Source organism: Myotis nattereri, assembly GCF_964212035.1.
Source record: "Myotis nattereri genome assembly, chromosome: 5".
Taxonomy (NCBI): Eukaryota; Metazoa; Chordata; class Mammalia; order Chiroptera; family Vespertilionidae; genus Myotis; species Myotis nattereri.
This window is the reverse complement of record NC_138080.1, coordinates 20,245,678-20,271,033: the sequence shown is the minus strand read 5'-3', so window position 1 is coordinate 20,271,033 and position 25,356 is coordinate 20,245,678. Positions and strand designations below refer to the sequence as shown.

The 25,356-nt window shown below is 47.4% G+C and overlaps 1 protein-coding gene across 1 annotated transcript; it reads right to left on the bottom strand.

The window, feature by feature from the left end:
- Positions 1-7,617: 7,617 nt before the first annotated feature.
- On the bottom strand, positions 7,618-25,340 carry CALR3 (calreticulin 3). The gene is made up of 9 exons (XM_081092990.1): positions 25,212-25,340; positions 24,959-25,060; positions 21,007-21,210; positions 18,901-18,995; positions 14,540-14,728; positions 10,440-10,547; positions 10,217-10,348; positions 9,424-9,516; positions 7,618-7,840 (listed from the first exon to the last, which is right to left on the bottom strand). Exons 1-9 carry the CDS (start codon positions 25,300-25,302, stop codon positions 7,697-7,699), a joined length of 1,158 nt encoding a protein of 385 aa, XP_080949116.1. The 5' UTR covers positions 25,303-25,340; the 3' UTR covers positions 7,618-7,696.
- Positions 25,341-25,356: the final 16 nt, after the last annotated feature.

The window sequence follows — 25,356 nt, the reverse complement described above, 5'->3', positions numbered from 1 at the left end:
CGGCGTAGGAGGGGCCGCGCGTGCGCACTGTGCGAGGGGAGGTGCGTGCGCAGAGGGGCTCCGGAGTGGGCGTGGCCGGAGCAAAGGCGCGCACGCGTAGCGGAGCCTACAGGGGCGGGGTCGAGGGCGGGGTCGAGGGCGGGGTCCAGCGCGACCCGCACGGACTGGGACCGCGGGGCCGGGCTAGCGGGCGTGTCCGCGGACCCTAACGGGGTGTTTGCGGTGCCTCACAGACCCCCGCGGCTGCCAGACTTTGCCATGCTCCCTTTCTCCAGGTTCTTGCCGATGCCGAGCCCTCTGCTAGGGATTCCGTGCGCCTGGCAAACGCATTATGGGGAGGCCGTTGCCCACCCGGCAGAGGGTCGGGACCCTCGCCTGCCCCGCATGGTGCCCTTTTCCTAGGACAGCGCTGTGTGCCTGTGTTCGAATCCGATCTACCCCCGTAGGGCTGTGGCTACAACTGGGTTGCGACACAACCTGCTGCAGCAGCAGCCACAATGCCCAGAGTCAGTTCCCGGTCTCCACTGTCTAGCTGTCTGACCTTGGCAAGTCACTTAGTCGCCTCCCTGGCCCGTGGGCTCCCCTTCTGAAGAGGGAATGATAATACGTTTGCTGTTATTTCATCTCTGCGCCTCACACTGCTCAGCATGGAGCAAGCACCTACCTGGAGTTTGCTGGAGGACCATTCCTGGAGAGGCATTTATTTATTTAAACACTGATAAGGAAATGTATGAGGTGTTCTAAATTAAATTACAGGGGGCTGGAGGGTGAGAGAAACAGAACAGTAAGGCTGTTAACAGCTGGGGAGCAGCTAACGAGACTGCTTTCACACCCGAGTGTGTAATTCGAGGAGGCTATTTCCGCCATTATCTAAAGAATAGCCAGCAACTTCAAACCCGGAGCCTCTGCACTTGTTCACACGTGAACTTTCAGGACTTGCCCACTCCTCCCTGGGACTCTGCACCTAGCCCAGGATTAGCTTGCCTCACCTCTTCCCACCTCCTTAATCTATAGTCAACATAAATTCTTTCAAAACAACTTACATTTTCTCCCCACTACTCACATTTTCTGCCCTAGTCCAAGACGGTGGACATGTGTGTTTTTTTCCACCGGTCACTGCTGCTGGTGGTTTAGACTCCACGCCCCAGGACCTGGTCTTTTTTCTTGCTAGCAATGGCCCAAGAAACCCTCTTTTTTGTTTTTTGGGGGGTTTTTTGTTTGTTTTTTGTTAATCCTCACCAGAGGGTATTTTTCCTTTGTTTTTTGTTTGTTTGTTTGTTTGTTTGTTTGAAGAGATGGTGGAAGGGATGGGGAGAGACACACATCAAGACTGGTTGCCTCCCGCATGCGGACCAACCTGGGGATGGAGCCTGCACATGCCCCTGTCAGGAATCGAACCCAAGACCCTTCAGTGTGAGGCCAATGCTCTAATCATTGAGCCAAAACAGCTAGGTCTAAACTCTTTATTTTAAAAAGTAACTTAGCTATGGAAGTTAAAAGTTTTAACAAAATGTTTTGCCTTCCATTCACTATGGACACCCATTCATCTGTGGCAGGTTTCCACTCACAGGCAGCTGACCACAGTGGCCCAAGGTTTCTTCAGGGCCGGTTGGGCCCCCTTTACCTGGTCCTGTGATGGTGCCTGGCAGGCCAGCTAGAAGGCATGGGATCTCAGGGTTGGGGCACGGCTTCCTGTGCACCTGCTCCATTCTGGAGTCTCAAGCACTGCTGCTCCAGTGTCTTCAGTGAGTTGGTGCACACGTGCCATTCAGATGATGAGAGCATGCTTTGTGTCTCTCTCAACAACTGTTTACCCTTCAAATGCTCCCTGAGCAACCCTCATCCCAGCATAGGTGCTTCAATGTTGACCAGGCAGACACAAGCTCTACCCACCTCAACAGCCTGGAGCAGGGGTCTAGCCCTGGCCTACATCAGAACCCCTGAGGGCTTCTTCACACAGACTGGTTTCTGACTCTGACTCAGATCTGCTGAGGCAACTGGTCCCACCCCTGCCGTGGGAATCCCTGTTCTAAAGGAGGGAAAGACATCAAAGAATTACAGAGGAAGCAGACCACTGGGAGCAGTGATAGTGGGTTGCACAGAGTACCCAAGGGTGTGCCACTTGAAGGTGGAGCATGCATTCGGTGACAGAGGTAGGAGTGAGGACATGGCAGGCAGAGGGAGCTGAGCAGCACAGAGAGACTTAGGCTCTGGAACTCAGCACAAGTCTCAAGTTGAGGCCAGATCATAGGTGGTCTTACAGGATACCCTTTTCCAAGAGCAATGAATTAAAACCATGTGTAATCCGGCCTCATCGTCAGACTGTCTTGTTCTCTGAGCTCCTAGTTCTCAGATTCACCGTGCTCCTTTGGCCCTGGGAAAAGAGCAATGGGAAGCTGCCAGAGGGTTTTCGTTTGTTTTTATTTTGAGGGTACGTTTATTAAAGCTGGGGACAGTGAAACAAGGGCGGCATAGGTCAGAAGAAGCAACAGAAGAGAGCCTAGGCAGGCTGCTTTGGCTCACTGAGAAATAAGTTATAGGAAAAAAATGAGCCTGCATGCGGCTGCATTGGCTCACTGAGAAATAAGTCACAGCAAAAGAAGTGAGCCAAGGCGGGGCTGGGGTCAGCTCACTGGAAAGTCCAAGAAAGGGGAGCTTTGGAGACAAGTTCAGAGGGTTAGCCTGGGACGAGCTGCGCTGCCCATTGCTCCCCTGGCTGCAAGTCTCCTGGGGATCCTTACGAGTTTAGGTGATGCACGCTTGTGGGGGAAACGGGGGAATGGGAAGGCGAGGGCGTGCCTGCCAGAGGGTTTTGAATTTGATCAGATCTGTGTTCTAGAACAGTGAGTCTGAATGCAGTGGGCAAAGTGGACTGAGAGGAGAGGGATGGGAGTGAGTAGGCCATCTCGCAAGATGCAGCAGTGGTCCAGATGGGGGTGACGGAGGTTTTAGCTACCCTGCGTACTTTATCAGATCCGTGTTCCGTGAGGAAAAGAGAAGTCAACCTAGATATTTCAAACAGAGGATATTTGATACAGGGGACTGAGTACCAAAGTACAGGAAAAACAGAACGGGTATGTCAGGTTACCTAAGATTAGTAACTATAGGAAGCTGCTAGCCCATTTAGGGCCGCAGGTCTAAAGGGAAAAAAGGTCTTACCCAAAGCCAATATAATCACCGGGCCCTCACCAGTCATGACTGTTTCTGCCATTGTTGCTAGTCACTGCTGCTGTCACCACTGCCTAAGGTGTTGGCAGAATAATGGTTTCTCTCCACCTGCCTTATGACTTCCTTTGACAGAACATGGGAATGGGATCTGGGAAGTATGTGCAGTTTCCAGCCTGGGTGTCAGAGTCCACAGGGGCCATGACAGCAGGCTCTTCCGCACCGTCTCAGCTGAACACAGACGCTGGGTCCCACGTGTCTGGCCTGAGTGGCCTGGGACTCGCCCTGCTGCTGTGGCCTCCATGCTTGGCAGTGCCCAACCGTCCTGGGGACTCTCTCACTAGAATCCAGACTATGCTTCCCAGCACAGCAGCCATTCACCATGTGTGGCGGTGTTTTATTTTATTTTTTAAAACATTTTTATTGACTTGAGAGAGGAAGAGAGAACCAGAAACATCAATGATGAGAGAGAACCATTGATTGGCTGTCTCCTGCACATCCCACACTGGGGATGGATCCCGCAAGCCGGGCATGCACCCCAACCGGGAATCGAATCGTAACCTCCTGGTTCATAGGTCGATGCTCAACCACTGAGCCACGCAGGCCAGGTGCTATGTAAGTTTTAATTAATTACAATTAAATATGATTAAAACTTATTTCTCCATAGAATGTACAACAACAATAGGAGTTAACCCCAATGCAAACTATGGACTCTGGGTGACAATGACATGTCAGTTCATCAATTGTGACAAGTGTACCCCAGTGGTGGGGGATGCCGTTGGTGGGGGAGGTTGTATGGATGTGGGAACAAGGGGCATATGGCAACTCTCTACTTTTCACTCAATTTTGCTGTGAACCTAAACTGCCCTAAGAACATTTATTAATTTTTGTTAAAAGTCATTCCTCTCACCAGCCATATCCCAAGGGTTCACATGCAGCCAGTGGCTATTGTATGGCCAACACAGGAGGGGGTAATCTACATCTTCACAGAAATTTCTCCAGGACAGTGCTGCTTCAAGGGATCGCCTCTGAGGGATTGCTTCCAGCATTTTCTCCATAGGCCTGGCTCTCCTCCTTCCCTTACTAACTTCTCAGAGTTGAGAGAGGTAGGTAAGGTTTGAATCCCACCTCTGCGCAGCAAGGGAGTATTTAGTTTCTAAGACTGAAATCCCCTGATGAACTCTGAAGACCAATGAAGTCCATGTTCGAAGGTCTGCCAACCTTGGCCAAAGCAAGAATAAAAGTTGCCAGAATTTCACTTTCTGAGTGGACTTTTCATACTGATCATCTGTGAATATACCATTTAAAATTTCCAATTTATTCAGCTTATTTGTATTATCACTAGATTCCAAATTTCTGGTGTCCTAAATTTGATATAGTAAACTCTCGATTTTGCAGACCTTACTATACCAGACTTTGGATTTAATGGACAAACTGTCTGGTCTGTATGTCACATGTGAAAATTAACAACCTGTTCATTTTAAAATACTTTTAGCCCTAGACAGTTTTGCTCAGTGGATAGAGTGTTGGCCTTCAGACTGAAGGGTCCCAGGTTCAATTCTGGTCAAGGGCAAATCAGGCTCAATCCCTGACCCTAGACAGGGCGTGTGTGGGAGGCAACCAATCAATGTCTCTCTCTCTCACATCACTGTTTCTCTCTCTCTCTCCCTGTCTCTCCCTTCCATTCTCTCTAAAAATCAATGAAAAAATATCCTCAGGCAAGGGTTAACAAAAAAATAACAATACAATGCTTTTAACCAAGATTTGCTGGTAATTAAATTAACAAGTTATTTTATTGTTATTAATTCACTGTTTTTTAAGAACAGCTTAGCCCGTCTGGTGTGGTTCAGTGATTGAGCATCAGTCCATGCACCAAGAGGTCACCAGATCAATTCCCGGTCAGGGCACATTTGCGGGTTGCAGGCTGGATCCCCAACAGGGGGCATGCAGGAGGCAGACAGTCAACTATTCTCTCTCATTATTGATGTTTCTAACCCTCTCTCCTCCCTTCCTCTCTCTGAAATCAAGAAAACATTTTTTGTTAAAAATTATAGTTTACTGATTTTTAGAGAGAAAGGAAGGGAGGGAGGGAGAGAAACATCGAAACACCCATTCATTTGCTGTCTGCTGCATGCCCCCTCCTGATGCACAGGATGATGCTCAACCTACTGAGCCATGCTATCCAGGGAATTCACCGTTATTTTATTTCTTGTTAATCCTCACCTAAGGATATTTTTTCCATTGATTTTTACAGAGAGTGAAAGTAGGAAGGGAGGGAGCAGAGAGAGAGAGAGGGAGAGAGAGAGAGAGACATCGATGATGTGAGAGAAACACATGGACCCGTTGCTTCCTGCACCCACCCCAAGCAGGGCAGGGATCAAGATTGAACCTGCAACCCAGCTACATGTCCTTGATCAGGAATCAAACCTGCGACCCTCGGGCAGATGCTCTAACCCAGGGGTGGGCAAACTTTTTGACTCGAGGGCCACAATGGGTTCTTAAACTGGACCGGAGGGCCGGAACAAAAGCATGGATGGAGTGTTTGTGTGAACTAATATAAATTCAAAGTAAACATCATTACATAAAAGGGTACGGTCTTTTTTTTTTTTTTAGTTTTATTCATTTCAAACGGGCCGTAGTTTGCCCACGGCCGCTCTAACCCTTGATAAATACTGGCCAGGGCAATTTATTGTTATTTTTAACAAAGTTTAGCAAAGAGGCTATATGTCAGAAAAAACACTGTAGTAATTTCACCAACATAAATAAATATTATACATCTACAACTATAGTCTACATATTTAAATAGACTATAGTTGTAGATATATATTTGTCACTACTCGTAAACAATGTTCAGGGAATGATTAGCACGTGATCACACTGCATTGTGCTTGGAAATTGGGCCTTTCTCTTATGTGGTGGTGCGACTTTCTACAGCAGTTTTAACTCATGCCTGCCAATTTTCAGACAAGTGCTAAGCCACACTCCAACTGTGTGCATCTGTTTACTCTCAGTGACTGGTGAATGCATGCATTTACTACATCTATTCAATATAAATTTAAAATTATGGTACTTTTCAGTAAAATTGAACTTCTAATACATACTTAATTACACCAATGTGTCTACATAAGTAAAAACAAGTAAACTAACTAATTTGTTAATTTTTTAACATATGCATTCTGAAAACCTACTTTATTATATACTAGAGGCTCAGTGCACGAATTTTGTGCACAGTTTGGGTCCCTATAGGCCGCCCCCTGGTGGTCAGCGTGTGTCACAGTGAGCAATCAAACTCCTGGTCGGTCAAACTCCTGAGGAGACACTTTGCATATTAGGCTTTTATATATATCGATAGGACTCTCAGTTTTAGCAGATACTGCCTGGCCCACATTAGTACATTATATCAAGGTTTTACTGTAATTTCTAACACAAGTTTCTGCATGAGAAAACAGGTCTCTTCAAAACAAAAGATTGCTATGTGTGACTTTTTTTAAAAAGCAAAATGCCCAGCTGGTGTGGCTCAATTGTTTGAGCATCGTCCAATGCACCAAGAGGTCACCAGTTCGATTCTAGGTCAGGGCACATACCCAGGTTGTGGGCTTGATCCCCAGTAGGAGGCTTGCAGGAGGCAGCCAATTAATGTTTCTCATAGGTGTTTCTATCTCTCCTCCCTCTCCCTTCCTCTTTCTCTAAAACCAATAAAGACATATTTTTAAAAAGCAATTATTTGATTTGAAAGGAAAACATTAAACTGAGAAGTTATCACTGTTTTCACTTGAGAAAATGAATTTCATTCCTCTGTCTTACAGAGAGCTCACCGTCACAGAAGTGGGCCACAGAGTAGGGAGGGAAAGCATCAGCTTCTTTATGGATTTCAAATGTCTGTGTGCGAGGGAAGCCTGGTTCTTCAAAATAACCAAGATGCCGGGAAGCACACAAAGCCTTACCATGCTGAGGATGCTGCGTAGATTTCATATGGAAAATTTTCTCTTATGTTATTGATAATTTACAAACCAAAGAAATAAGGCATCATTTCCCCTTTTTCAAAATAGGTTTCCCTAACTTTTATTTATAAAACATTTTGGGGACTTAAAAAAGAGCATCAGGCCCTGGCTGGGTGGCTCAGCTGGTTGGAGCATCTCCCCATACACCAAAAGGTTGCAGGTTCGATCCCCAGTCGGGGGACATACAGGAAGCAACAGATGTTTTTCTCTCTCTCCCTTCCTCTCTCTCTCTCTCCCTCTTTCTAAAAACAAACAAATAAAAAACAACATGTCCTCAGGTAAGGATTTTAAAAGAAGAAAATACATCAGGTTTTTTCACCAGACTCGCCAGCCTCTGGCTCCCAGCCTCAGGTTCGTCCAGAGGAAACATCTTGTGCACAGGGGTGGGGCTTGAGGAAACCACCAAGAAGCATAGGCGCATTTCTCAAAGAAAATCGGACAAATTCCCACGTACGCAGACGCTTGAGCTTTTAAATGTAGATTCAAGTAGCAACAAGGTTTACCAGTCATCTTTATCTGGGGTGGGGTGACTAGAGTTCATCCCTCTTGTGAAATCTCCTGAAATTATTTTCTCTCCCATCAAACCTGCCCATCAGCAGGTCCTCCTCATCTTCCTCACGGGCCTTCCTCACTTCCTCCTTGGCCTGGATGGCATCCATCTCCCTCTCTGGGTCCTGCAAAAACAGAGACCAGGTCGCCAGGGATTATGCTTCCTGGAGGCTGAGCAGATGCTCATGCGCCACCTGCCTTCTGGAAGCCTCCACTCCCGCTCAGGGCAGCTGGGAATGAGCCGCGACAGCTATCAGGTCCTAATCCCTGGAAGCTGTCAAGATGACCTGATATGGGGAAAAGGTCTTTGCAAATGGGATTAAATTGTGTTGAGATTATCCTGATTTGTCAGGTGGACCCTAAATTCCATCATAAGTGTCCTCATAAGAGAGAGGCAGAGAGATCTGAAACACACACACAGAAGAGGAGAATGCCACATCAAGACAGAGGCAGAGCCCGGCCAGGGTAGCTCAGCAGATGAATGTCCATCCCAGAACCAAGTCACCAGTTCAATTCCTGGTCAGGGCACATGCTCGGATTGCAGTCTCAATGCCCTGTGGGGAGCTTGCAGGAGGCAGTCCATCGATGATGTTTCTCTCTCATCAATGTTTCTCTCTCTCTCTCCCTCTCTAAAAAATCAATGAAAACATAAAAAAAAAAGACAGAGGCAGAAATTAGAGTGATGTGGCCACAAACCAAGGGACACCAGAAGCTGGAAAAGGCAAGAAAAGGATCTTCCCCTAGAACAGGGGTGGGCAAACTTTTTGACTCGAGGGCCACAATGGGTTCTTAAACTGGACCGGAGGGCCGGAACAAAAGCATGGATGGAGTGTTTGTGTGAACTAATACATGTTAACACTGCTGCTGGTGAAGGAGCGGAGGGGAGAGCAAGAGAACCCTCCACTCTTTCAGCTCCGCGGGCCGGATGGAACAGCCGAATGGGCCGGATCCGGCCCACGGGCCGTAGTTTGCCCACGGCTGCCCTAGAACCTTGAGCAGGAGTGTGGTCCTGCTAATGGCGTTCTGGCCTCTAGAACTGTAAGAGAATAAATTTGTGTTGTTTAAGCCAGCCGGTTTGTGGTGATTTGTTACGACAGCCCCAGGCAATGAATTCATCCCTCTTTCTGTTCCCAGAGCAGTGGGTCCCTGTCCTTCAAACAGCTGAATGGGTGATAAGAAGAGACCTTAGAACCTACATGAGAAAATCCAGGGAATGTAAAATTAGGCACACATTGGTAACTGTGTGAGGGACATTGTAAACCCAGCCTGTTCACTCCTGGGCTGTTCACTGAAAGATACATACAGGAATGATTGTAACAGCTTTACGCACAAGGCCGCAAGCTGGAAGCCACCCAAAGCTGCCTTGACAGAGAATGGGATATTCTCACAGGAAGATGGAGCTACTGCTGCATGTGATAATATGAGTGCGTATGACAACACTGCCTAAATGAGTAAATATGACTCCGTTTATATGAATTTCAAAAGGAGGTCAAATTGATCTAGATAGAATAGTGATAGAATAGTGGTTCCTTTGGGGGCGGGTGCCGGCTGGGAGGGGATATGAGGAGGCTCCTGAAAGCATTCTGTGTGTTGATCTAGGTGGGGTGTCCATTAGCAAAAACCCATCAAGCCCTTTCCTACATGTTAGACTAAAGTACATAAATAAATAAATAAATAATGAAAGGAAAGTTCATTGCACTCATCATACCTTGGTTTCACCCCAGGTGGCCTTGCCAAAATTCTCAGCATACTCTTCATCGTCTGTGATCAGGAAGTTATCGAAGATGGTTCCAGATCTCACCTGCAGATGAAAATAGGGCCTTACTTACTGATGTGAGAAATATAACAACTTTCCACCAAGCAACAATTGCATTCTGCTCAGTACTGTGGCAGTAATTTGTTCTCAAAAGCAGCACATGCTTAAACCCATTTCTAGAATGCCTGCTCCCTCTAGGGCACTGGTTGTCAACTTGGCTGCCTACTGGGATCACCAAGAACATTTTTGAAACTCCTGATGCCTGGTCTCAACCTTAGGGATGCTGCTTTAACTGGTCTGGGAGCTGCCTGGGCATTGAGACTTTGAAGAGCGCCCCAGTGCCTGGAGCACTCAGCAGTCTCCAAGAACTGCAGTTCAAGAACCTTTCTGTGCAACGTGTGGGCTGTGGACTGGCAGCATCAGCACCACCTGGGAGCTTGGTGGGAGTGCAGAATCCCAAGCTCCACACCCGACATGCTGCAGCCGAATCTACGACCTCGTCCTAAAGCTGATGGACCCACAGGTCAGCTATGAGCTGAGGAGTGACCGATTCCCAGGGGGCAGAGGCAGACAGGACGGGCCCAGAGGGTGAGGAGGTCATCGGTCTTGGCCACAGCTGTATGCCTCGGGTCCAGCTACAGGTGCCAGGCACACAGCAGGAGTTCAGGAAATACAAGCGATGCAAATTAAGGCATTTAGGCTGAAATTCATTTATTAAACTAAAGCAAATTAAAAACCCAGTGACCTGCCAAAGCTCCAGCCCGATGGCCCCAATGTTCTCAAATTCTGAAAGGTCGTATTCCGTCAAATAGTGGGTGTTTTTCATCTTTTGATGGAGCCAAACGTCTTTATCTATTCCTTCTGGTTTCAGGCCATCCTGCAACAACAAACCGCATGTGGTGGTCCGCAGTGATGCAGCAGGGAGGGGGCAGCCCGAGGTGTCACAGGAAGAGGATGCCGCCATGTACCTGGTACGGAGGTTTCTGAAGCATTGGCGCCTGCCAGTCGCCGTCCAGTTCACTGTTCCAGTCGCTTGGCTTGCTGGCACTGGCATCCAGAAAATGCTTCTCCCAGTCCTTAAAGTATGTGTAAGGAAAAAAGAAAGATTCTCAGATTTGAGAAAGGAAATTCTTAGCTACCAGGAAACGGCCAGGCCTGTGACCCTGGTCGCTGTTTCCTCATCTCCTTCTCAGTTTGGTGGTTGAAGGGCCGAGTGCTCGGGGTCCAGATCCCACAGAGGGCCTTGGGGCCACGCACGGCTGGGATGTTCTCTCTCACCTCCCCTCAGCCCGTGTGACTGCAGCACTTTCCCCAAGCTATTGCGAGGAACAGCGATGTGGAAAACTTGAAATAGTGTCTCATGGGGCGCAGCTAGTGTTTTGGGCAGGTTCAAGCCTTGGAGTGAGGAGAGGGCACAGTCCTCTCGTTGCCACGTGCAAGTCCCAGCTGGAGGGCAGAGCCTTCCCATCGCAATTAGCCAACAGCTGTAGCTGTGAGCTTGAACCTGTGGTCTGAACACGTGGCCTCACGTGCCTGAGTGATAGAGTTCAGGTGCATGTGGTTGAGTAGGAGTGAAACCAACGAGAATGCTGTAAACATCTTGATCACGCCCCTACTTTGCCTCGTGGCATGTGCTATAAAATAAAGACGGCCTGTGGGCGCTGGCGCTGCCCATCAGAGGGGCAGCGTCCTGCCGAGACCCAGCTTTCATTCTCATGTCTGTCTTTTCTAAGCCTTTCACCACCCTCACTCAGCGTCACTGAACCAGGCTGAGCTGGCATGGCACATAAGGCGCCCTGGGGCTGAGTATGCCATGGCCATGCTGGATCCCCATAGTATCTAAAGGTAAAATGATGGGCAAAAAGTGATGATGGGAGAGGGGACCACACATTCACTGATGGTTAGCTGAAATCTGTCTACATCACAGTCGCACATGGACTATTCCAGAGAGAAGCTGGATAACTAAGAAATGTCCCAAGATTTACCTGGATAGCAGGAGAAAAGCAATTACTATTGAGTCACTTTATAGACAGAGAAACACTCACCTATATACACACAAAAATAATACATATATACATACATATATATATATATACACATTTAAATACACAATCTATGCATAATATATATTAGTACATATAAACAAGTTTATACAAACTCACATATACACATATATACACATCTATATACATATGTGTATGGCTTAGTAGGCACTGAATAAATAGTTGTCGAATAAGTGAATGGATAAGAAAAAATTGCTTAGATTAATATTCAGATAAATACATATAAAAGCATAAAAGTTGTATACAATCGTATTTTCTCTTTTAGAACTGAGAAATTGTAAACATTTTTTTAAATATATTTTTTATTGATTTCAGAGAGGAAGGGAGAGGGAGAGAGAGATAGAAACAATGACAAGAGAGAATCATTGATTGGCTGCCTGCCACACGCCCCCTTACTGGGGATGGAGCCTGAAACCTGGGCATGTGCCCTTGACCAGAATCGAACCCAGGACCCTTCAGTTCACAGGCCAACGCTCTACCCACTGAGCAAAACTAGCTAGGGCAACATTTTTAACTTAGCAGCTTTTTCATGATACTCTAACTTCTCAACAACTGAAACATGGGAGTTAGTCACCGCTCCTACTGTTTTTTGTTGTTGTTGTTGTTAATTATCACCCGAGGATATTTTTTCCATTGATTTTAAGAGAGAGTGGAAGGGAGGGAGGGAAACAGAAAGAGAGAAACATTGATGTTAGAGAGACACATCAATTGGATGCCTCCCATATGAGGTCCAACCAGGGCAGGGGTTCAAGCCTGCAACTGAGGTACATACCTTTGACTAGAATCGGACCTAGGCTCTATCCACTGAGCCAAACTAGCTAGGTCTCTCCTACTGCTTTTTAAAAAATATATATATTTTTATTTATTTCAGAGAGGAAGGGAGAGGGAGAGAGAGATAGAAACATCAATGATGAGAGAGAGTCATTGATCAACTACCCTCTGCATGTCCCACACTGGGGATCGAGCCTGCAACCCAGGCATGTGCCCTGACCAGGGATGGAACCGGGACCTACTGGTCCACAGGTCGAGGCTCAACCACTGAGCCATGCCAGCCAGGCTCTCCTACTGCTTTTTGACCCAGACCACAAATGACAACCATGAACCACTGTTGTGCTGGGATCCAGAAAATGATTACAATTCAATCTGAGTAGCAGGCTCCCTAGTAGAATTGTGGGTTTTCAGATTCTAATGCCATAATGAACTAATCTGTTTAGGAGCTCACAGGGGTCTGAGCATAGGGATAAAACAGCCAATTCAGAGGGGAGCTTCTGAAAGACTGATTAGCCCTGTGGGGACCTGTCTCCACCCAAACTGCTGGGGAAGGGGGAATTGCAGGGTTGTTGTTGTTTTTGCCATTCTGTGCCTTTTTTAAAGTAAGTGCTTTTTTTAGGTGAACGCTCCATTTTTTGGTTTGTTTTTAAGGTAAGAAAGGGAGGGGGAAACTTTGCCTTTTTTTTCCCCTTGAGATATGATGGAAAAATGTTATAATAAAGAAACATAGACTGTCCTAGCCAGTTAGGCTCAATGGATAGAGCGTCAGCCTGCAGACCTAAGGGTCCTGGGTTCGATTCCAGTCAAGGGCATGTACTTCAGTTGCAGGCTCCTCCCCAGCCCAGGCCCTGCTGGTCAGGGCACATGCAGGAGGCAACCAATCGATGTGTTTCTCTCACATCACTATTTCTCTCTGTCTTTCCCTCTCTTTTCCACTCTCTCTAAAAATCATTGGAAAATATCCTGGGGTAAGGATTTAAAAAAAAACAAAACTAGAAACATAGACTGAAAAAAAAAGTGGCTGTAGTGGGTAATTCCAAAAAAGATTTATCTACATCCTAATTCTGGGAATGTGAGCTTAAAGGGGGAGGGGGGGGGTGTCTTTGCAGATGTAATTATGATAAGGATCTTGAGGCAAGTCAACTGGATTATTCAGGTGGACCCTAAATCCAATAATAAATGTCTTTATAGAAGACAGATGAGACACAAGAAGAGGAAAAGGCCATGTGGAGATGAAGCCAGCCAGAGAGACGGGAGTGATGGGTGTACCAGCCAAGGAATGCCTAAAGGCAACAGACACTGGGAGAAGTAAGGATCCTCCCGTAGAGCCTTGAGAGGGAGTGTGGTCCTGCCTGCCAACACTCTGATTTCCAACTCTGCCTTCAAGAACTACAAGAGAATACATTTCTGTCCTTTGAGAAATGCTGGAAAGGGTCCCAGGTTCGATTTTTGTTAATCCTCACCCAAGAATATTTTCCCATTGATTTTTAGAGAGTGGAAGAGAGGGGGAGAGACAGAGAAACATCGATGTGAGAAAGTGACATTGATTGCTTGCCCCCAACACGAGTCCCAACCAGGAAATAGAAAAACCTTTAAGTTAGGGATTTGCTCTTTGTGGTGCTTTGCTCAGAAGCCCTAGGAAACATAGTTATATGTTAATGGATCTTGGTCGTCAATCACAAGTATGAGGCCACAAAAATATTTCATGTTCAAATGCAGAATAACAAAAAAATTTTTTAAGGTTAAGATGCATTTAATTTTGGTTAAGAAAAACAAACCATACTTGTTTTGATCTCAAATATTATAAAACTTTTTCACAGTACCTTGAGGCATGCAGATCTGTGGCTGGTTTCAGCACATATGCACTAGAGCAGTGATGGCGAACCTTTTGAGCTCGGCGTGCCAGCATTTTGAAAAACCCTAACTTAACTCTGGTGCCGTGTCACATATAGAAATTTTTTGATATCTGCAACCATAGTAAAACAAACACATATTTTTGATATTTATTTTATATATTTAAATGCCATTTAACAATGAAAAATCAACCAAAAAAATGAGTTCGCGTGTCACCTCTGACATGCGTGTCATAGGTTCGCCATCACTGCACTAGAGAGAGCACTTTGATCATTATGTTGTTGTCATCATGATTACCCGCCATGCAGCAATCAGACAGGACCTAGTGCTTACAAATTTTGCTTGCACACTTTCTAAAATTGTTTGGGCAAAATCCACACCTGGAGTTTGTCCTCTTCTTCCTGCTCCCAGTCCTTGGACCCTGCTGAAGACTTCTCCATCTTCTTCAGGGATGTTAAGTTCCAGTCATACTCAATGCTGCCGGATTCAATCACCTGGCCATCAATTTTCACTTCGTAAGTGAGATCTGGTCTTAAGATCAGAGTGTAGAGGTGTGTAAAGCCATCAACCTGCACATTTTAAGGGGGGAAAAGATGACAGGGAGATGTTTCAAGGCAGGCCTAAACATGCAGTTCAAGTTATCATCAGTCAAAGACTTGTTATAAACAGAAAGAAGAGGGGTTGTAGGACAGGGGACTGTAACAGGGCGTAGCAGAAGCATCGCCTATTGGTAGAACCCTGCTACCGGCAGCTTTCTCTTGAGTGGCTGATTCCCTTCTGGGCAAAGATACTGGCCCCACCATAATCCTACAGGCAGTTATGATGGGGCAGTTGGTGTAAACCATGGGACGATGGCGTCGTTTATGAAAAGTGATGTGTAAAACTACTTCCTGTTCTATATCCTGAAAGACTCCAAATGAAGTCTGCTCCATTTCTTTTCTTTTTTTATATAATTTTGTTTTGAATCCTCACCCAAGGATAGGTTTATTGACTTTAGAGAAAGGGAGGAGGAAAGGGAGGGAAGCATTGATCAGCTACCTCCCATACATGCCCTGACTGGGGACTGAACTGCGACCTAGGTGTGTGCCCTGACCAGGAAATCAAACCTACAACCCTTTGGTGTGTGGGACAGCACTCCAACCAGGGCTCCACTCTATTTCTAACACAGGGGAGAATTTTCTGATGCTCTGAGCTATCCAGCAATGGAAGCTCCGTGAGGGCAGGCCCAGTGTCTCTCTGGGTCACGATTAAAGCCCTGGGCCAGACACAGGAAAGTATTCAACAAATATGCAATTAAGGATGGGGGGGGGGGCGGAGTGATGGGTGCCTGGGGGGGCTGAAGGTGCCCAGGATATGCCTGCCTGTCAATAGCGGAGGGGAATCCTACTGGGCTTCTCAAAGCACAACCCATAGCATCAGCATCACTGGGAAATGTAGGTTCCCACGTGGGTCCCAACGTGCTGCACTGGAACCTGGTGGACCCTTCAGTAATTCTCACAGGCCCTCCAGGGACACTGATGCTGCCCAGGTTCAGGAGCCACTGCCCCAGCTTAAAGGGTCTGTGTCAGGAGGATCCTCTCCCTACCAAGAGCCAAAGCTAAAGGCTTCTTCAGTTCCTGCCTGTTGTGCCCTGCTGGACAGGCCACTGCGGTCCACACAGTGGCAAATGGCTTGTCCAAGATGAACACTGCAGTCTGCTTGGTGTGACAGCTGAATACCAATGCTCTCCCCCTGCTCTCTACTGGCCTTCTTCTCAACTCCCGTTCCTAACTCCACTTTGGGCTCCCTGACCCCATTGCTGGGGCTCCCCAGGATTTGGCTACTGAGAGTCATTGTCCACATCCTCAGCACCCACATTCCAAACATCACAAAGTCCTTTGGACCCCACTCCTGAATGATGTCAACACGCTCCTACGGTCTGCATTCCGCCAGAGCCTGGGCCTGACAATCTCACCTGTTTTCCTGCCTGTTGATCACCCTGTCCCAAACCCACCCTCTCCAGAACATCTGAGCTATTTTTCTAACATGCACTTCAGAACCCTTGAGGTCTGACCACCGCCTGCAGGAAAGGTTCTCGCCTGTTCCTTTCCAGCATCACAGAATGAATCAGAACCCTTTGAAAATAATATACTCCTCCCCGGGAAGACCAGAATGCTGACTAGCTGCTGTGAATTGGTGCTCCTTCAGCAGATGGGTGTTGTTTTTCTAACAGATTGCAGGAACAGCAGCACATGTCTGAGCACTCATCAGCCTTGGGTGCCTCTCAGGGCCCTGTAGGCTTGTTGACCCCAGGTGGTCATGCTTTGGCCTCCCAGGCATGGTCTGGGCTGAACCTCACGCCTCCACAGTGTCTCTCCCACACACCTGATGTGCAACTGAACAATTTCTTGGGACTCAATCGTAAAGACCTGCCCTTTGGTCCAAACATTAAGTGGAGGGAGGAAGATTAAGATTGTGAGCTTCCCATCGCCCTATTGGAGGGGTGCATGGGGTGAGGGGTGAGCTCACAAGCCAAGTGAACTACATCATCAGTAGGTGGGAGCTCAAGAGGGATGATGCTACCAGTGGAGACTCACTGGGGTTTTGTGAAGAGGTCTACTGCTCCCTGCTGGGGTTAGGACTGACTGAGGGAGAGCTGTAGATGCTTCCACTCCATGCTGTCAATGATCATGAAATACACGAGGGCCTCCTGCCCAAATTCATGCAGATTCACACAGGCCTCTGATGTTGGAGCTCTGGGCCCTGGGATGTCACAGGGGACAGGTTCCTGTTTCCTGGTGCTTATATGCAAATGAGAGGGGCATTGCAGAACATACTTCTCTTCTGCAGGCCCACATGCCAGGGACTTAACACAGGCCATGCTTTGGAGAAGCCCAAGGTGGGGCCACTGAGTTCTAAAGCAGCCCCTAAGACCTAAAGAGTCATTTTCACAGATCCCCTGGGTAAAAAAGTAAGAGTGTATGCTTTCATTTTAGAAATATTTCTATTTTAAATGTTTTAGCATTTTGAAGATTCATTTCTCCAATTAATTTTCAGAAATAAAGGAGTGAAATCAGGAATATTTCATTCCTTAATAATGAAGGATATAGCTAAAATGTGACCACTCTGTTGTAACCCTGATGGGGCAATTTATAAATCAATGTCACAGCTCACAGTAAAAAGTGAATGTGCCCTCCTGATGGGAAAAAACTCCAGAAACCAAACCAAAGTAGTGGACAAGTGTCTCTAATGCGCCTGCTCAACTAGAGAGCAGGACGGGGTATGTTTGCTATGACCCATCCCTGGCTCACTTAAATATTTTAAGATCAAAACTATTATCTCTAAACTTATGTTATTATCTGACAAAAGTTAACACAATCACTGATTTAAATATAAAATCAGCCTGACCGCCATGGCTCAGTGGTTGAGTGTCAACCTATGAACCAGGAGGTCGAGGTTTGATTCCAGGTCAGGTCACATGCCTGGGTTGTGGGCTCCATCCACAGTGGAGGGTGTGCAGGAGGCAGACGATCAATGATTCTCTCTCATCATTGATGTTCCTATCTCTTTCTCTCTTCCTTCCTCTCTGAAATCAATAAAAATATCCTATCTAATAAATGACAAAAAGGGTAATTAACCATACCTCTACTACGCTTCCCATGGGCTAATCAGGGAAATATGCAAATTAACTGCCAACAAAGATGGCGGCCACAGCCACGGAGCTGAAGCGAGCAGGAGGCTTGCTTGCTCCAGTGATGGAGGAAGCCAAGATTCCCCGCCTGCCACGGCCCAGCTCTGAGCCCGAAAGCAACAATGTTTCAATTATAGAAGCTAAACAAACCCCAGATACCTGCTTTCAGCCAGCCATGGCCTCAGAGCTGGAGTGAGCAGGACGGCAACCATGTTTCAATTATAGAAGGTAAATAAATCTCAGAATAAAAGAAAAAAAGGAGAGGCTGGGAGCTTCAGTTGCTGGCCAGCCTGAAAACGGTCCTCAGCCCCTCACCCAGACTGGCCAGGCATCCCACTGGGGATCCCCACCCTAAAGGGGATGTGGTCAGCCTGAAAACAGCCATCACCCCCTCATCCAGGCTGGCCAGGCACCCCCGTGGGGACCCCCACTCTGAAGGGGGTGTGACCAGCTGCAAACAGCCATCAGCCCCTCACCCAGGCTGGCCAGGCACCCCAGCGGGACCCCCACCCTAATCCAGGACACCCTTCAGGGCAAACCGGCCAGCCCCCACCCGTGAACTAGGCCTCTACCCTATATAGTAAAAGGGTAATATGCAAACTGACCCTAACAGCAGAAAGACTGGGAATGACTGGTCACTATGACACACACTGACCACCAGGGGGCAGACGCTCAATGCAGGAGCTGCTCTCTGGTGGTCAGTGCGCTCTCACAGGGGGGCAGCTCTGCTCAGCCACAAGCCAGGCTGATGGCTGCCAGTACAGCGGTGGTGGTGGGAGCCTCTCCTGCCTCCTCAGCAGTGCTAAGGATGTCCGACTGCAGCTTAGACCTGCTCCCCGCTGGCAAGTGGACATCCCCTGAGGGCTGCTGGGCTGCCAGAGGGATGTCTGATTGCCATCTTAGGCCCAATCCCCCGGGGAGCGGGCCTAAGCCAGCAGGTGGTCATCCCCCAAGGGGTCTCAGACTGCGAGAGGGCACAGGCCGGGCTGAGGGGCCTCCCCCCACCCCGAGTGCACAAATTTTTGTGCACCAGGCCTCTAGTATTTAATAAATAAATACAAAATAATTTACCTTACACCTGATAGGTTTCTTGTTTGAATGATACTGATTCTTGAAATGTAAAATAACATGAACTTTCTTGATATCAAATCCACAAATATCAGGTCCTACAAAAAAAAAAATTAGCAGCTCTCAATTTCCTTGCATAATGCATTACCACAACATACCCCCAACCATTCTCCTGAAATAATATCCAAGGCACAGGACGCTTACATGTCCAGGAATGATCAGATACCTACATGGAGATATTTAAGTGGATATCTCCCATTTATATCACTTGAGAAGTGATACCGTTCTCAGTTCAGGTCATTTCTCTGTTCCCTGCAGCCACTTTGGCCTCAAGTGTAAAACAGCATAAGAGTAAGGAAAGGGTTAACAATCTAAAAAGCCTCCCTGACATGCTGCCTGAGTCTGGAGTCCTTGCTTAGAAGCTCTGACCAGTGTCCCTGCACCCACGTGAGGGCTTTGGAGCCGGACTGATTGGCTCTGACCTCCGCTCTCATTCAGTTCTGAGACACAGTTGCAACTATGCAGCCTCCCTACGCCTTGAGTTAATCTTGACTTCACAAAGCTATTTTGCCAATTAAATGGGCTAATGTTGTTTTTAAAAATACATTTGTTGATTTGGGAGAGGAAGGGAGAAGGATAGAAACATTGATGAGAAACATCAATTGGCTGCCTCCTGCACACTCGCTACTGGGGATGGAGCCCGCAACTTGGGCATGTGTCCTGACTGGGAATCAAACCATGACCTCCATGTTCATATGTCAATGCCCAATCACTAAGCCACACCCCTCGGGCTATGTATTTATTTTTACTAGTATAGTCTCTGTGCCAAGTCAGCCTGAGATGTAAACTTAAGGTCTTCTCAGGTCTTTTCTGAGTCTTTCCCTGGGCATGTGTGGTCACTTTCTAATTTTCCCTGAATAAATGTCCTATTCTTTAGTGTCTGGCTTCCTAAGGAGAATGGGGAAATAATGGGGGGGGGGGGCACGGTCCTGGCCCTTTACTTCCCCTGGAAGTCACTTGGCTGGAGGCAGAGAGGATTACAATAGTGAGGGAGGTACAACCAAATGGCTGCCCCACTCTGTGACCAGAAGCACCGACCAGCGATCAAAGCTCAGAACCCAAATATTTGGAGGACAGAGTCCTTTCTGCCACCCGAGCTCCTGCAAGCTGTGCATAGGCTGCTCCAGGAATGCCTGCACCGCTGTTAGGGGTGGGAGGTGGGGATGTGCTACTGTGCTGAGGCTGAAATGGACTGAATTTAACCTTCCCGGTTCCCCCTGGAAATGGCAATCCTTCCACGGACTCCAGTCCCAAGATATTTAAATCTGGCAGCTTCTGCCAGTAGAACTGTTGTCTAGGTGGGGAGACAGATTCCTAGTGCTTCCTACTCTGCCATCTTCCCAGAAGCCTCTTCGTTCATAAAGCTTTGGGATCTCACACTTTGGTCATGTCTACTTTCTGTGGCCCAATGTGGTCTCTTCCCATCCAGCACACATTTTAATCAAGTTCCCCTGGTGTCAGGAGACATGTAATATATTCCAGGGTCCGCCAGTCTTTTCTGTAAGGGGCAAGGCAGTTAGTATTTTTGGCTTTGGGGCCATATGGTCTCTGTTACATGGCTCCACTCTGCCATTGCTGTCTGAAAGCAGCTCCTGACAAAATGCAAATGAATTGAGTGAAACTGCAGCCAATAAGACTTCATTTGTGGACACTGAAATTTGAGTTTCATATCATTTCCACGTGTCAAAAATATCCTTCTTAAGATTTTTTTTCAGTCATTCAAAAATGTTAAAACCCATTCTCAGCTCACACGCCATAACAGATACAGGCTGTGGCCTGATCTGGCCCATGGAAAAGGTTTTCTGACTCCTGATACATTCAGAATACTTGGGTCTACATTCATGTTAAACAAATAACTTTCTCTAAAGTATAATAGAATGGTACAGTTGCGTTTTGTTTGTTTTTTAATGTTAAACAGGTTTAACAGTACTAAAAACCTTTGGCCAGGTATACACAATACGACCATCTTAGCAGTCTTGGTCTAAGGATTCCAGAGGTGGAAGGGTCTTCAGTCACCAGAAATGGTTGCTTTGTACCACCTGAACTCACCAAACATCACGTAGTACGGGGACTTCCCACTCAGGTTCTTCTGGTCCACATCCGAAGGGAAGATCTTAACGTAGCCCCCTCCACAGTCCATCTTCTGCTCGTGCTTCACTGTGTACTGAACGACCAGCGTCTTCCCTTTATTGCTGAACGGTTTGAACCGTGCAGAGATGGCATAGAACCGGCCATTCTGAGTGGTTTGCAGACCTTCAAACAAAAAACACTCATGAGAGATTAGGAGAGACACAGTGCTCAGTGATGCAGGTAATTAAATTACTGTCTTTCTCTTACTCCCAGGAATAAACCTCCTAACCATTTACATTCATCCAGCACCTAGAGTTCATTTGTACACTATACAATGGACATGCCACAGAACTGCTTTGACACATGCAGATGTTTTCGTACTTAACATACCCCTGTTATGTTATAAAAGCACTGTAGCTCTAAATGACAAATATGCATGCTAACGATAAAAGGTTAATTTTGCTTCCATTCATCTTCCAAGGGGTGGGGATATATAAGGAAGCTTGTGTAACAACTGAATTAAAATACAAAGCATTCTACTTCTTTTTCTTTCTTTTTTTTTTAATATATTTTATTGATTTTTTACAGAGAGTAAGGGAGAGAGATAGAGAGTTAGAAACATCGATGAGAGAGAAACATCGATCAGCTGCCTCCTGCACATCTCCTACTGGGGATGTGCCTGCAACCCAGGTACATGCCCTTGACCGGAATCGAACCTGGGACCCTTCAGTCCGCAGGCCGACGCTCTATCCACTGAGCCAAACCGGTTCCGGCTCTACTTCTTTTTCTTAATTCTCATCTTAAAATAGTGACTTACGAGTCACAACAGACCAGCCGGTGTGGCTCAGTGGTTGCGTGTTGACCTGTGAACCAGGAGGTCATGGTTTGATTCCCAGTCGGGGCACATGCCAGGTTTGCAGGCTCCATCCCCAGTGTGGGGGTGTAAGAGGCAGCCAATCAATGATTCTCTCTCCTCACTGATGTTTCTAACTCTCCCTCTCCCTTCCTCTTTGAAATCAATAAAAATTATTTTTAAAGTCACAACAGCAGCCCTAGCTGGTGTAGCTCAGTGGATAGTGCGTTGGCCTGGGGATCAAAGGGTCCTGGGTTCGATTCCTGTCAAGGGCACGTACCTTGTTGCAGGCTCCTCCCCAGATGGGCTCTGGTCAGGGCTCCTGCAGAAGGTAACCAATGGATGTGTTTCTCTCACATTGTTATTTCTGTCTCTCTCTAAAACTCAATGGGAGAAATATCCTCAGGTGAGGATTAACAAAAAAGAGTCACAACAGCAGATGGAGGACGGTGCAGATCGGTGAAAAAGTGCTGGCTTCACTGTGCCGGGTGAGCTGGCTCATGGTCGTCATGTGCGATGGCTTTTTATGAAGATGCCATCCTTTGTCACGTGAATCATCTCATATTTGTGTTATACATTTAAGTGTTCACTTTGAGGCCAAAACCCCCTTTTCAGTAGCCACTAGGCCAGCCGTGGGCAAACTATTGAAAAAAACTATTGAATAAAACTATTGAAAAAAAAGACCCTACCCTTTGATGTAATGATGTTTACTTTGAATGTATATTAGTTCACACAAACACTCCATCCATGCTTTTGTTCCAGCCCTCCGGTCCAGTTTAAGAACCCATTGTGGCCCTCGAGTCAAAAAGTTTGCCCACCCCTGCACTAGGCTCTGTACCAAATCCTTATCTTTTACTGAAATTCATCACACCTGCAAACAGAGCCAGTCTTATAACCTACCCTTACTTGCTCTGTACTCTGGCGCCCACAGCTGCTCTGAGAGTCATCATAAATGGACTTGGCATTTGTATTAATACACCCTGAATTCCTGGCTGAATGCCCCACCACCGCACCTCTCTGAGTCCTTCACTCTTTCCTCACCCTCCCCTTCCTCAGATCTGCAGCCCCTCCTCCCCGTGTGGCCCCTTCCATCAGGCAATTCCTAAGGCCATCTCCCTCTGTGTCCTACCCCCCTCCTCAGCCACACCCATGGCCTGTCTGACTAAATCCTATGTCTTTTTCCAACAACAGCTTCTATGTTATGGTCCCAAGAGACCACAACAGAAGGGGCCAAATTCACCGGTACCCTCAGTGCCTTGCCCATGTGTAGTGAATGAAATGCACACAATCTCAGGATCCCAGGCGGAAGGGAGAAAAAACACTGTGGAGAGAACCAAACCGACGCTGCGTGGGAACCCCTGTCCTTGGACAAGCTTCATAGAATCACCTGCTTGTTTTCACTCCATTTTTGTCACAGAGCTTGAATTCTGACCAACTCTTGGGGTCAACATGTACCTGATAAAACTATGCATATACCACTGAACACCAGAGGCTGCCAGACGGGGAAACACGGGAATAACGGGACCGAGATGAAGGTTGAATGGAAGATGGTGAAGAAGTAGGTTTTCCCCCTAAATCAGGGGTTGGCAAGCTTTCTCTGTAGGGCCAGAGAATACCCATTTTAGGCTTCGTCTGCCATTCGCTTTTTGTCCCAACGACTCTATTCTGCCTGGGCAGTGTGAAAGGAGTCATATAGACTATGTGCAAACAAATGAGCATGGCTGTGTTCCCTTAAAACTTTATCGATAGACACTAAAATTTCATATATTTCATTGAATGTTATATAATTTTTACTTGTCATAAAAGCACTATTCCCCTTTCAATTTCCCCCCCTATTAAAAAGTGTCAGCCCTAACTGGTTTGGCTCAGTGGATAGAGCATCAGCCTGTGGACTCAAGGGTCCCAGGTTCGATTCCGGCTAAGGGCATGTACCTTGGTTTCGGGCACATCCCCAGTAGGGGGTGTGCAAGAGGCAACTGATCAATGTTACTCTCTGATCGATGTTCCTAATTCTCTATCCCTCTCCCTTCTTCTCTGTAAAAAAAAAATCAATAAAATATATATAAAAAAAGTGTTAGCCCTAACCGGTTTGGCTCAGTGGATAGAGCGTCGGCCTGCGGACTGAAGGGTCCCGGGTTTGATTCTGGTCAAGGGCATGTACCTTGGCAGTGGGCACATGCCCAGTGGGGAGTGTGCAGGAGGCAGCTGATCGATGTTTCTCTCTCATCGATGTTTCTTTCTTTCTTTCTTTTTTTAAATATATTTTATTGATTTTTTACATAGAGGAAGGGAGAGGGAAAGGAGAGTTAGAAACATGGATCAGCTGCCTCCTGCACGCCCCCCACTGGGGATGTGCCCGCAACCAAGGTACATGCCCTTGACCGGAATTCAACCTGGGACCCTTGAGTCCGCAGGCCGACGCTCTATCCACTGAGCCAAACCGGTTAGGGCATCATCGATGTTTCTAACTGTCTATTCCTCTCCCTTCCTCTCTGTAAAAAATCAATAAAGTATATATTTTTAAAAAGTGTTAGAACCATTCTCAGTGTGCTGGCTTAGGAAAAACAAACAGGTGTCCGATGAGCTGCATCTTGTCCACCATTGGTCATCGGGAACGAGCAGCAGCCAGAACAGAGGTTGTTCCAGAACCGGGAGGCTGCGGACGTGGAGGGTGGGCTATTGGGGGGCTTCTGGGGGGCAGGGCTGGGAGTCCCTCGCTTGACCTGTGCGCACAGGGATAAGCACTCACCCTGCTGTGCCCTGACGAGCTGTGCACCTGACAGCATTTAACTTTTACCTCCTTTTCTTTCCTTCTTAAAGTGAAGGGAAAAGTATCCTTTTGTGTTTTTTTCCCTCTGCAGGGCAAGGCCCTGGGGCCCACCCTAGTGCGTACAAAGCGGGTTTTGCTGGGCAAGTAAAAAAAAGAGAAAAACAAAAAGTAACGCCGGACCCCAGCGAAGCCTCGGTTTCCTCACCTGTGAATGGGGGTGGGGGTGTTGGGTGAGCCGCACCTGCCTTGAAGGGCTGCTATGGGGGATTTCACATTTAGCTTGATTTTCTCTGCACCCCTAAACTAACCTTTGTCTTTCTCTTTATGGCCATAAAACTTCCCTGACGAGAGTCTAAAATGCCCGAATTGGGAGTCATTGGTGGACTGCACCCATCGGTTCCTCCAGCGCTCTGTGGGGGGAAACACATGGTCAGGGCTGGGTGCGGGGGCCCTCGGGGCGTCGCCACAGCCACCCCGGCGCCAAACGCGACTCGGGCCCTCGGTCGGGCGGCAAGGAATCCGGGAGTTTACGCCACCGCCACCATGGCGTCGCCTTTTCACCTCCGTCTAGAAACTCTTCCTGGAAGTAGACGGTGGCCAGCACCACCCGCAACACACAGAGGCCGCAGAACAGGACCCAAGGCGCGGCCATAGAGGGTGCGCGGAGCCTCTTGTAACCGCCCCTGTGCTCCCAGCAGTCTCCGCG

Excerpts from the sequence above, each read along its gene's own strand:
- CALR3 (XM_081092990.1), bottom strand. The coding sequence starts at position 25,302 with ATGGCCGCGCCTTGGGTCCTGTTCTGCGGCCTCTGTGTGTTGCGGGTG. Across the intron at positions 21,211-24,958 it reads CCATAAAGAGAAAGACAAAG|GTCTGCAAACCACTCAGAAT; the intron begins GTTAGTTTAGGG and ends TTTTGTTTGAAG. Across the intron at positions 14,729-18,900 it reads AGAAACCTATCAGGTGTAAG|GTTGATGGCTTTACACACCT; the intron begins GTAAATTATTTT and ends TAAAATGTGCAG.